Source organism: Necator americanus, chromosome V, assembly GCF_031761385.1.
Source record: "Necator americanus strain Aroian chromosome V, whole genome shotgun sequence".
NCBI classification, from domain to species: domain Eukaryota; kingdom Metazoa; phylum Nematoda; class Chromadorea; order Rhabditida; family Ancylostomatidae; genus Necator; species Necator americanus.
In genome coordinates this window covers 31,826,805-31,840,852 of record NC_087375.1, presented here as the reverse complement: position 1 = coordinate 31,840,852, position 14,048 = coordinate 31,826,805, and the positions used below count along the sequence as shown (strand labels likewise).

Genomic DNA, 14,048 nt, shown 5'->3' with positions numbered 1-14,048 from the left:
AATATATAGTAGGGTCAAAACGACATGAAGCACGGTGCAATTGCGTACGCGGCTTCACTCGAGACGGCGCGGTGGAGCGCAGCGGTTAGGAGCGTACTGGAAACCTTGCTGGCACCACCTATCGCTGCAGTTTGCGAAGGTCCCATACAGGTTCCGTCTGCTGCCTCCACCGTCCCGTTTCGACCGCGCGTGCAAGTGCACCGTGCTTCATGTCGTTTTGACCCGACTATAGTGTTCTTTTTCCAGTTCTCAGTCATTCTGCACTTCGTCTTACAGTGATCGAGCACTGCGTATGCGTACGGAGTCTCAAGCGCTCGCGCTGCACTATTATGCAAGCACTTGTTTGCGCCCTGTCAACAGTCCTTTTGTAGTCGACTATGAACACAATGGCGTGAAAAGCGACAACGTCGAGGGCCATCATTATGAAGTGACGTGATCTCGATGCATAATGATCTACGTAGAAAAGCACCCCTGGTTTGGAACTATGACTGCGTTTATTGTGTGAGAGTAATCAGTTGATGTGCTCTGTTTTCAAAGTAGGCCATCCGCGCCCGCAGTTCATAGTTCGCGTTCGCGTCGCTCAAAAGTATAAACAGTTCTAGTGGGCCGCGTTCACAGTTCACTGTTCGCGTTCGCGTCGTCCAAAAGTACAAACAGTTCTAGCGGGCCGCGTTCGCAGTTCACTGTTCGCGTTCACGTCGTCCAAAAGTATAAACACTTCTGGCGGACGACGCTCACAGTTCATAGTTCACGTTCGTGTCGTCCACCTAAATTAAGAAAAACTTCTGACTGCCCGCACTCACAGTTCATAGTTCGAGTGCGCGCCAACTAAAAGTATAAACATTTTCGACTTTAATGATAAATCGAGATCCATACATTAATCATTCCACGAAGAAGTGAGAAAGAACTTGTTTTGCGCCCGCACACAATCAACGCGATGTGTTCACAAACAACTTCGGTGCGGGTGGGGTGCATATGGGTGTAGTGACAGATATTTTTTTCAGCTGAAGCTACAGCTTCTAAGGGAATGATGGACAGAAAACCTTTTTCGTTTTTTCCAAGTGCTAATCTCTCATATCATTGACCACACTAGTGAAAATTCCCTACACTTATATGACATGATATGTCAGGAAGGGGAAAAAAGTCGAGGATCTGCAGAGCTGTCAACCATATCACATCTATGATATGATCTATGGAAATTTATTTTTAATTTGCACTTTTTTCCAATTGACACTGAGATTCAGGGAAGAACACGGACTAGATCCACAGATAGCTAGACAGGTCGGATTTCTACTGTCTCGTAACCTTCTGGATGTTCCTGGAAAATTTTCCGTGTCGATCCGAGCTGGTGGACGCACAGAATACGATCAGTCGCTACTGTACAACGTGAACCTGTACTGTACTTTGACGTGTGCCCTCCGAACCCAAACTGGATCCTATTCACATGCGTTTCAAATGAACTTTTCTCTCACAGGACAACTGTCACGAAAATTAGGTGCATATGTGAGATTTTCTTAAATCACACAGGAATTTCCCTCCTCTCCCCCCTTCTACCAAAGAAAAAAAATAACCTACATTCTCGTTTCTCGTCTTCTTCTTCTTAGTTTTGTGCCTCATACGGAAGCGTGAGTGATGATCCTGAAAAAGTCTTATCTGTTCTTTCCACCTCAGGTTTTTTTTCTCTCTACATATCGAACGTTAAGCTCTTATGAAAATCATGGATACATTATTATCATCATCACATCAATGAGGGCAAAAATTTTCCTCATAGGAGAATATTTGAGAAAAATCGAGAAGAACTACGACGGGGACGAGTAAACGGCGTTATGCGGTCGTCCTTATCGTTATCGCGAGGATTACAGGCAAATCGTATAAAAACCTATCAACAAGCTCACGTACGTTCTAGAAAAAAAGTAGCAATATGACAGGAAAGAAAAAACAGAAAAAAATAGTGTGATAATTTTCTACTTGAGATTTGTATTTTTTTCTAGCATATATTTTTTGTCCCTTATCAAAAATGCGTTTAGAAATTATAGAATAAAATTTGTTTGGATATGCTACAAGACACTACCACTTCTTTCTAATTTCCACCAACTTATCGAATGAGCGTTTATACTCGCTCCTATTGAAGTTGGCGACAAGGGCGATAAACTAGCGATCAATAAATACACTCTCCACATCGCTCCGCTGCCACATAGTTCTTGCTAAGTTTATTGTCTCACATCAGGCCGCATCGCAGGTTCTGCTACTGTATTTCTGCCTGATTGGACTTACTTTACAAATGCGTGTTTCGCCGGTATATCGCTCTCGTCGCCCGCTTCAATTAGATAGAGTATAAACGCTCATTAATTTGGAAAGGTTGGCTAAATGCCCGTATGTAAAATGTTAATGTATAGGAAAATAACAACAACAACAACAAACAGTAGTAGTCCTCTTTGCGAAAAGGTTGCAATTAGGGAGGATGAGGTGCTTGGATACGGTACGGGACATGGGAACGACTTTCCTCCGCTGTTGCCCTCAAAGTGTCCTTCTTCATGATGTGACCGTCGCACATCCTCAGCAGGTAATTACCTCTATACGAACCCTGGCATCCTTCATTCGTTCATTGCAGCAAAGAACTGTTTCTGGGGAGCGGTTACAGTCGCTCGGTTTAATATCTCTAACTATAAACGCTTTACACCCTCACAATTAAATATTAGGCTTTTCGGAAGGTCTAATGAGGCATTGCGAGAAATCATTAGTTTTCTCTGGAATAAAAGGTAGGCCAAGTCTAATTGTTCCGGCATCAAAGAGGACATTCCAGAACCTTCCACGGACAGTGGTTAAAAGAGCGATCGCGCTGCACGTAGTATAAATGATCAAAAGGAGCAAAGGTCATTCTTTGAGTCGCTGTCCTCTGAGCGAATGACAACCGTTTTTTCGCTCAGCGATGGGTACGAGTTGTTGATGGATGATGGAGAGTACATTGTTGACTAAACGCGTTTCTGCAATAAATAAATAAATAAATAAATAAAAATAAATCCGAAAAATGTGTTCCAATTTTTCACGGACAATCCAACAATTTCCGCTCCTTTTACTCAAAATTCTCACTCACACTCAGAATTTTGACTCCAGCACTGAGTCGCTTAAAACAAGGCTGAGGAGAACGCTTTAGCGAAAAACAATTGAAAAGAGAAAATTGAAAGAGTCTTAGAAGGTTGAAGAATAAATTTTCCTACTCGAATTCCACCCATTCGGCTGCTATCGCAAACGCGCACGCCGGGAGGTCCTGCCGCGATGCTGCGAACGGGATGGGAATTTTGACTTGGACTGTATCAATCAGGTGGATTAACGCAAATCGTACGGAAAGTCACGCACGACGGAGGCATCTTTTTATAATTTTTATCAGATGGACACGAGTAGACGGAGTGTAATCCTCTGATTACACTTAGGAATACGGTGGTGCCGCTATATAAACACTCGCACTGCGAGTTGTTCTTTTTCTTTTTTGAGTTGTTCGGAGTTCGTTCAAGTGGTACGGAGATATGGTTTACATGCGAATATCAACCTTTTCAAGTTGATTCAGCGCTACTCGTTTTTTTTTTCGCTCTTTCTCCGAATGAAGGTTGAGTTCTTTCAATGATTCCTATCGGACAAGTTCTAGAAGACAACGAGGGGGCTCAGAAAATTATCCGGTTCTATATGTTCCATGGATGGTGCTATGTAGGTTCGCTACTTCTATTTCCAAATAATCATCTTTATTAAAGTCAAATTTAAAAGTTTGAAAAATAATTTAATCTCTTTTTTAAATTAAAAACTAAAAATTTATTCGACTTAAAAAATTCCCTAAACGTCAATTTCTTTTTATTGAGGTTTTTCACACCGAAAAAAAAGAATTAAAACAAGGCGACAATGCTTAAAAGTTACCAATTATGCAAGATCAACTGGAGCCGTAAAAGATTGTTTTAGGAACTTGTTTAAAACATTGTTTTCAGCCAAGGATTAGCAAAAATTTGTCTGACAAGTTATAGTTGAAATAAATCAAAACATTAAACTTTCTCGAACCACTCTGGTAACTTCTAGATTATAAATTATGCGTTAAAAATGTATACTGTAGCAAGAACTGCCATAGAATAAGTTAAGGATAGTTTTCTTTGAAAGAAATGAGAAAAGAATCCTAAATGAACATTAACGAACATTTTCGTTTTAAGACCTAACAAAATGCGCGTCAGAATAAAACGACTCTTAACGGCACACGTTACGATGTCGTCGACGAATGCGCAATCTGACCGCTGGACTAGATTTGGGATTTAATGGACATCGTTGGAATGAAATGGTTTATAAATCTCATTAGTTTCAACTTTACGTCGCAGTTAGCGTAACGTGACTTACACACACACACATACACAAAGGGAACCTACCGTATTAAGAATAGATGTGTTCCTATATCATTTTAATGTAATCCCCCTTTAGGCGGCCTATCAACAAAGGAATCCCCTGCCCCATAAAGTCCAAAACACCCAGTTCGATTTATCAATCCGTTTTTTTTTTCTCGTTTTATATTCAAGTTCGGGTGCACCAGAGTTTAGCACACTTTCAAAGTTTGAACTCGTTATCTTTGGAAAAAAAACATTTTTAACCACAAAACAGTTGTTGTCGCTGGTACTTATGTTTGCTCAGGTGACCGCGACGCATCCAGGGCAACGCACGCACTTACTATCGCTGAGATCTCCCGTTCCCTATGTTCTGCGTTGCTCCAGTAGAATATTTACCGTGCCGTTGCCTGGACAAACAGTCATTGTTGTCGGCACTTATGTTTACTCGGACGACCGCGACGCGTCCACAGCAACACCATTCGGACAAACATAAGTTACGCCGCCTAGATTAGGAGCGATGTTACTGGTAGCGTAAAGCTATGAGAGACGAAACGCAATACGTTCAGAAAGTACAAGCTACACCACTACACCACAACGTTCGATCGATAATCACCAATTGCTAGGGACGTGTGCAAGCTACGTTATTACATCTATGAACGCCACTAGGGAGCCTTAAAAATTTATTTGTTAGATGGCACAAGTTCTGAAAATTTCTGGATTTCAGAAATTTGTTGGAAATTTAAGATGCACTCAAATAAACTTAACGAATGAGCTTTTTTTTTAATAAATAAATAAACAAATTAATTAATTAATTAATACAAAAGAAATTGAGCAAAATGAAAACAAATTTAGGATTTATTGTAGATGAAATAAAAACAACGAAAGGCAATAAAGTGAAGTCTAGATGTGCCTTAATTAAAAATAATCCACTTCATCTAAAATTTGAATTTTTCCATCCTATAGAAGAAAATCCATATTTTCCTAAGCTTATAAATTAGAGAAAAAAGTTAGAAAAAGTAGAAATTTGTGCTTAAGAGGCTGGAGGAAAGGCAGACAAAGAGATGCAGAAGTATGAACCTCCATAGAAACTTGAGAACGAGGTGAGGTGGTTGAGTTAAAGTAGGACATATAGAGCGCAATCTAGGCTAAGTGAAGCATTGGTCATTTATATCGTGATCACATAAGAATACTTTTTCGAAAAAAAAACATGAAACGAGGCTAAATCGCTGAAGAAGGTGTAAGAATAAGTAGTGCACCTCTGGTTACTGTAGAATATTTAAAGAACAAAGGAAATTAGGAAATTAGGAAATTGAAGGGACTTGGAAGAAACTGTTCTGATTCTACAACTCTACTATACTCCTACTGGATTTCGATGATATCGTGTGGTATTTTATACTTACTAGGATTCAAACCAGTATTTTAAACGACTACTAGTTCCGGGGATGAGATATTACTTGAGAAAAACACGTTCCTATGCCATTTTTCAGCAGAAAAAAAAAACAGCTGGACAACTAGAACTTTGAAAAGTTCTGGATGAATTGGATAGAACGAGGTAGAGAAGAACTTGAAATGAAAGATAATGTTGTATGGTAACTCAGAATGAGTTCAACTTGGAAGTAGTCGCAAGTAGCCGCCGGTCTAATAAGATTTAAACAAAAAATCCCGTTTTATTGGGGGCTTCGGATTGCTCCAGGACATCATTAAGAAACAGGTGCTAGGTGTTGTGTAGCTAAACGACAGCACAACCGGAAACACTAGCTGGATGAGGTGATGCGAGCCGTAAACCCAATAGAACTGGGCCTAATTAGGTGCGGAAGGTGTTCTTTTTTTTCCCGAAATCCAGTAGATTCTTCGCTCACATTATTTTCTGTGATCCAGTGTTTCTTAAGGTAGCGGCGGAGAAATAAAAAAAGGTTTTTTTTTTCGAAAACTTCACGAAATATCGTACAAATCCATAGTTAAGAGCCAAAATCTCGCATAAACCAATATCTAGGAGCACAGAACTCTCTGTTTAAAAAGAGGGAGAGAATCGACTTTCCAGGATTTCTTGGATTGAAGCTAAGTGTAGTGTGCAGTTCCTTAGGCAATAAATCTACTGGATCAATCTTTACTTAAAGGCATCACCCCACGAATCTGATGTGGCACGGATTTCAGGTGGAGTATTCGTATACGGGATCGTAGATTATGGAGAGAAGGGTGATTCCGTTCATTTCCTCCTAATTACCGTAAAAAAACGGCCCGAACGATACAGCTTGGGGCAATCCGGCGCGCTACTTTCTACAACGAGTTCGATTGGAGCGCGCCAGCCTTGCGCACGCGCCGCATCTTCCGGGCCGTCTTTTACGGCAGTTAGGAAGAAATGGACGGAATCAGCACCTCTCCATAATCTACTATCCCCTATAAGAATACTCTACGAGAAATCCGTACCACCTCAGATTCGTGGGGTGATTTAAGGTCCCTTGATTTGAAAAGATGTAGAAAAGAGACGAATTTCTTTGTTTCATGGTGGTTTCCACCGTTATTTTAGCAATTTTTCTTTTATTTTCGACTAAAATGATAGAACGAACAAGTTTTTAGAGATTTAAAAGTTCCGTCCTTTTTTAAAGGGTGGTTTCTTTTTTTGGGGAGCAATTAGAACAATTTTTGTGTACGTTTTGATAACGTAAATGGTTGCCTCCTTTAATTTCAGTACAGCTTTAATGGTCCTTCAAGAAATATTTTTGGAAAAAATTTGAATTCACCCCCTCATTTGAAAGGTTTTCTTTTTGCGGAAAAAATCGATGAAACCATTATCCAAGGTGATAGGAGAGTGATAAAATTAAACAGAAAAGAAAAAGAAAACTCGGACATCCCCATAACGTGACCCCAGGTACATCAAAACGTTTCGCTTCGCTCAATCACGTTCCCGTCAGCAATTTTGTAGATAATTATCGGCGCTCCCGTTATTCGATACCGTCAAAAAACCAAACACATACGCACACAGAAGAGAATGGTCGCAATTGCGGTCAGGGTGAACGTCTTTGAACGAACTAGAAATCGTCGCAACTAATCGCAACTATACGTATACGTATTACGGAACTTACAGTTAGTCGGATACTGCTGTTACTTTCACCAAATTCCCAGCCACAGCTGGTTACCGTCAGTCAGTTGAATGAAATGATCGATATCCTATACTGGATCCTAATTGATTAATACACGTGTTTTGCTCGAAACCCCTTATCATACAGGGATTTTCATGAATTTACTCGATTCCCGTGAGCACGGCAGTTGTTTGGTGGAGGAATGAAAGGTCGCGGAGGAGCGATTCGAACGCTCGACGGACGGATCCGTGTGCATTCAATTAGTGATGGTCAGCAACGATGGCTGATTCAGCGCTTCTGCCCGTGGTCAGCAACAAACGGCACAAAGAACTTTCGGGATCGGGAACCACAGGGGTAAATAATTTCAAAAACTTCTTCTATAATCATAACCACATGTTGATTTCTTGTGTTGATGTTGATTTGTGATTTCAAAAAAAAAAGATTTTTTCCTAATTGGACTTGAAAAAATCTCAGGAACCAGAAAAAATGTGAAGTGAAGGATAATTAACTAATTTAATTTAATTAATTTGATAAAGAACCTTTAAAATCAAACTTAGATACTATATTAAATAATTAAAATATACGAGATATAATATAATAATACGATAACTAAATCAAATAATTTATTAAATCTTCAGTTATTAGCAGAAGATTCTACTTTGGTGAAGATTTTATAAGTTGTGAGAAGGCAATCATTGCTCACAAAAAAAAACTAAGCACGAGTGCAAAAAATACCAAGCGAGCGGTTGCGTCGCAGTCGGTCAGGTGAACATCAGTACGAAATTCTCTTGTACTCAGTCTCAAGGCGGTGCATAAGGGAATTCTTTACATGCAATTCCGGCATGTCTTCCTTAATTTTCAAAAAAAAAGAGAACATTGAAGCTAACTAATAAACGTTGTTGATTGGAACACTTTCATATCTGTTAGAGACTTATTATTTATGACATATTATTTACCGTAGTCAACAAGGTCTTCAAAGGGAAAACTTAAGAAAGAGAGCAGAGCGTGGAGCGAAGAGTGGAGTGAAACATGGAGTGAAGAGTTCGGTCACGATTCAACGAATGCTTGAACTTTTCTGCTCCCCGCCAAGTCCTCTTTTTCCACGTCTTCTTTGTTCCTCGTTCCGCCGGCCGATAAGGAACTGCGTTCCTTTTCAAACTTTCTTTCACGTTACGTATCCAAAGGAAATCGGAAGGACTGGATCTGAGGAATTTCTTTTTTGTTATTTCCCAAAAAATACTTCCTGAATATCATTCGATAAGGATTTATTCGCCCATCCATTTCTAAATTTGTATATTTTTCAGAAAATCAAATAAACCTTGTCTGCAAGAAGAGAATCCACAATGTCCGCAGACCAAAGTCCGCGTAGTTCTTTTCTTTTCTTCATTTTTTTCCCCAATAACGCCAAATAGCCAATAAAGATAACAGAATGGAAAAAGATAAGTGATAACGAAGAAGAGTTGAAAATTCTTCTCTTTATTAGACAATTCTAGAAGAAACAAAAATAGAAACTGATGATAATAGAGAGATATTGTTTAAAAGAATACAAAAATATCCGATATGAGCAAATAAGGTGACAACAAAGGGACTTTCAGTGTCTCTGGAAAAAAAAACCTACGTGAGCTAAAAAATTTTACGGATAAGTTCAAAATCAATTGTAGCCTGATTCAGACGAAGAGCGGTACGACCGCAGGCTATGAAGAATTAAAAATCTGCTAAAACTAAGAAAACTGAAGACTTAAAACTACACCTAATAAGAACTTAAAAATTACTAGCCAGAAAAAGCCGAAAAAAGACCAAGGTTACTCGTACGTGTATTGAGGTGATGTGTGAGGAATTGGGCTTATCAAATTCTCATCACCTGACCTTATTTACGCACGCGTGAAAACATTTAAAATGTCACCACATATTCTCTTGATTTCATTGCTAAGAATGTATGTGCCGCTATCCTGGAAGATCAGGAAGATAGCAGTTTTTCAACATCAAGTCAAGAAAACTCGTCCAACCTTCCATGATAAAATATAAAATCAAATAATAATAAGGAATAATAATAATAGTAATAGACTTACTTGACTTACTTAAGTCAAGTCAATAGAAATAATAATCCCCTTATCCTGGTAACCAGGGCAAGTGCTCATAGTTTTAGTTCTTATTATAAAAAAAGATAAGATAAAGTTTTTTTTTATTAATAATGATAGAAATAATAGTAGTAATAGAAATAATAGGAATAATAGTAGTAAAAGGAATAATAATAATAGTAATAGAAATAATAATTAGTAAAAATAATAATAATAATAATAATAACAGTAATAATAATTATAATAATAATAAGACTAGTAGGATTAAAAAGAGAGAAAGGAATAAAAAGAGTAGGAATGAAATTAAGAATAATAATAATAATAATAATAGATAATAATAATAAAAATAATAATAATAACAATAATAGTGATAAAAATAATAATAATAATAATAATAACAATAATAATAATAATAGAACCAATAGGATTAATAGGAAAGAAAGGAATAATAATAACAGTAATGAAAGTAATAATAATAATTAATAATTAATAATAATTATAAATAAAAATAAAAATAATAATAATAATAACAGTAATAATAATAATAGTATAATATCTACTTTTGTATTTATTTTTTACTTAATGCTTAGTAATGATATGGTTAAGTGACCTAATAAAACCAAATAATTTTAACAGTTAAACCAAAAATCTCCCAACTTTCTCAAAATCGTCATCTCACTGCTATAGGCGGCTATTGTTACTGAAAACGACGCAAAAAAGTAGAACTCGATGATTGTTTGAGTTAGAGTACAATTTTAAAGCAGTAACCTAGGCGGATAAGCATTTCCAGCCACCTCCACTCCGAATCCGTGAATTCGCAGCCGATTTCACTTTTGCAGACGCGTAATTGCATCTAGAAAACGTTTACTTACGCTACGGCCACATATTTTCTCAACGGAAAAAAACCCGCTCGTCCCCGTCGAAGATTTACGAGATTTCTGTGCAAATCTTTGCTAAAGTCTAAGCACATAAATTTCCACTAGAACGGCGAAAAATAGTGAAATAGTAGAAAAAATTAGTCAGACCACCCCGATGAGAAGACATTTATCAGAGGATTCTGCTGGAACCAGTTCTCAGTATTAGCACCACCACCACTATCAGCGGACTTTTCTCTAACCAATATTACGGTATATACGGATGATGATCGTAGTAGAAATAGAGGCGATTTGCTGAATAACACGAACGTCGGAGCGGAGCAATTTTGCGTGTGGAAAAAAAGCGCATAAAACGCGTTCGAATGCGTCCATGAAAATGATGTTATCACTTCGGACCGTTGGCTTATCATTTCCTTAAGTTGTTTACAGCATCGCCGGAGACCGAACACAAAAAATCCACACAAACACAATTTGCTGCTACAGTTCGACCAGTCGAAAGTGTTTGCAAATATTACGCAACGGTGATGATTCAATGGCAGAAGCGTACAATGGACCGTACGTTGCGACAATAATAGTAGTGCATCCCAAATTCTCACCGTTGAATACTGTTCGTCATTGAACTCACCTAGGAGGAGATTTGAGACACTTATTGATTTCTGAAATCCAGAAGATCAGATCAGCAACGGAATAGCTAACCTTCTTTTACAGTAGCCACGTGCAAGTACAGCTAACCTTCAACTTCAACTTCAATTTCAACCAGATGATCACTTCTCCTGAGATCAGAGAGCACCTCTAAAGCCTGTTTGGTTTTCTAACCTTCTCACTACTATTCCAGAAAATTCCAGGAACATAGCGATGGCGAGTGATACAGGGAGACCATTTAATGATATGTTTGCCGTAACGAAATTCGTGTATTTTCTTCCAATGTGAATAGCTCCACACCATAAACGGGGAAATTTGCTTGCTTCTCTGGATAATGTACGGTTATTTGCTGGTCTGAGGAAACCACGCGAAGCTACTCTATGTTTTCGCCTTAGGACCATAATTAAAGGGTGTCTACTCAACGATACCCTTCACTAAATTATAGGTTACAGATGAAGAAGCACGGCTTTCACCTAATATTTCAGGCAACGCACTAATCTGGAACCGAACGAGGTCTTCACTCCATCCTTACATCATTATCCTTATTATCCTTGTTTTAAACTTTCAGAAAAAAGCTCGAATTTTTCTCGATTTTTATTCATTGATTTTATTATTTTTCTTACTTGCAAAAATTTATAAGAATTGAATTGATAAGAACTGATAACTGAAGCGGCGAAAACGCTCAGGGAGGTATTATAGAACGATTTCTTCGTAAATTACTCGTTATTGATCAACTCATCGAAATGTTTTATGAATAGTAGTAGCAAATGCGCTCCATCGCCAACAGCTTAACATAGCGCAAACCTCCGGGTAGCGAAAACAACCTCAGTCCTTGTTTGTCCCCCTAGATCAGCTGGGGAGTGTGGAGGGTGGGGCACCCGCTTGTGTTGACACCGGCAACCGCGACGCGGCTGCTGCAACTCACGCAGTCCTTTCAGTAAGGCGCTAAAAATGTTTCTTCTGACAACATACAGTATTTTATTTTAGCACAACTTTCTTCCATTTGAATGAATCAGTCGATGATCACTGTAATAGATCATTAATAAGTTATTGAGAGGATTCCCCTGAGATCCAGCAAGCGAATTAAGAAAATTAGGAATATTTGGATAATAATAAGGAGAACTTATTTATTTGTTTATTTATTCTTTATTTATTCTTGTTTATTCTTATTATCCATTGTATTTATTTATTTAATATGTCTAGTGGTGTGACAAAAAGGATGAGGCAAGGATATATAGGGATAAACACACTAAGTATATAGGAAGAAGACAGAGAAAGGAATAAAACGAGCACGAATCAGTTCCGTTTCCGATTCTGGCCCAATTATGAAATTTAGAACTCGACTAATTAAGAATTAATTAATGGCATTAAATTTAGTTGGTAGATCAATTTGGAACAACGTGGAACAAAGCATGTTACGCTAACGAAATCGATACGATACGTAGGATCTCGTTCCTATGCTCCGAAAAGGTGAAAAGGCCGCACCTATTCCTTTCTTGACTCATCTGTCAACATAGCCGGCTACAACCTGAACTGCAATTTGCATCTGCTTCGCTGAGTGCGCTGAGCTGTACGAGTTCAACGACCGTTCGTCAGAAGCAAAAGCATTTTTTATCGAAACGATTTAAATTTTACGCTCTACAACTTCAATAACGTTTTCATAGTTTTTTTTGCGAATTGGAATGAAAAGCGCATTGGTAACGGGGAATCGGAACTGACCGCTCGAAATTTTCAACGATCTATTGATTACCAGCACGTTCCTCAAGTATTCGCTCAAGCCGAGCAAAAGAAGATAACGAGTGGGAAAACCTTCGAAAAAAAGATACCTATCCTCGATTCACCGAAAAATTGCGACACATACGTTGGCGCAAGTTCAGTGCCGTCAAAAATTGACGAGATTGGGGGAATCTCCGACTTAACCGAACTGATACAGTGAAAAAGATTGTAAGATAAGCAGAATGGCCGGTTAGAAATGAAGTCCGACGAGAATTATGGCGAATTCTTTGTCATAGCGAAGATTATGATCTTTTGATTGATTCTGGTGGTCAGAAGAAGATTTAGGCATCATTGTATGAGGAATACATACAAGAAAATCGTTTCATATGTATTTAATTGAAATTACGTATCGGAACAGCGAAGTTGTACGAAGCAGATGGTGAATCAGCGATAAACTGAGGGGAAAATATGGCTCGGCACATAATAATTAATAAGTCCGTCGATAAGAGGCAATTTTCTTCTTTTTATATTGGAATCAATCACGCGATAACCAGAGGAACATATAATTATATACTATGGCAGAAAAAAAAGGAGGAAAATAGCGAAAATATTGAAAAAAATACCAATACAAATGGTTAATTATGGCGATTATTAATGGCCAAAATACGACTTCAATAGTTACATTTAATTCAATAAGGATAAAAAATAAATTCACGAATTATATTAAAATAAATTCCGTTTAAAGGCATCACCCCACGAATTTGCGATGGTGTGGGTTTCAGGTCGATTATGCCTATACGGGGTCGTAGATGATGGGGAGGAGGGCGATTCCATCCTTTTTTCCTAATTGCCGTAAAAAACGGACCGGAAGATTCGAAGGCTTTGAGCGTTCCGGCGCGCTATTTTCTACAACGAGTTCGATTGGAGCGCGCCAGCCTTGTGCACGCGCCACATCTTCCAGGCCATTTTTTATTAGAAAGGAATGGACGGAATCACCCACCTCTCCATAATCTACTATTCCGTATAGGCATAACCCACCTGAAACCTGCACCACCACAGATTCGTGGGGTAATGCCCGTAAATATTCTTGTAGAGTGTGAAAATCTGAGAAATGTAATTCAATGAGCTATAATTAGGCTATTTACTTATTCCGATCCAGGGTTCCTACCCAAATACTTAGTAGAACTTATGGATTTAGTTTTTGGATAGTCACAGAGGTTATTATGTTAGTACTTTTACTAACACAATTATAATTATTGTTTTTTTTTTTGGCGATGACCGTAATGTTTTTGAAATAATTCT

At 38.2% G+C, this 14,048-nt stretch overlaps 1 protein-coding gene across 1 annotated transcript in view; it reads right to left on the bottom strand.

Moving 5' to 3' along the window:
- Positions 1–10,366, bottom strand: part of RB195_015837 (uncharacterized protein) — a gene marked incomplete at both ends in the record, with an annotated part of 33,999 nt that extends 23,633 nt beyond the window's left edge. Inside the window, 3 exons of the mRNA XM_064206737.1 lie at positions 1,576–1,638; positions 7,439–7,484; positions 10,308–10,366. Coding sequence (XP_064062617.1) covers positions 1,576–1,638; positions 7,439–7,484; positions 10,308–10,366 — 168 coding nt within the window. The remainder of the gene's footprint in view (positions 1–1,575; positions 1,639–7,438; positions 7,485–10,307) is intronic.
- Between the last annotated feature and the right edge of the window lie 3,682 nt (positions 10,367–14,048).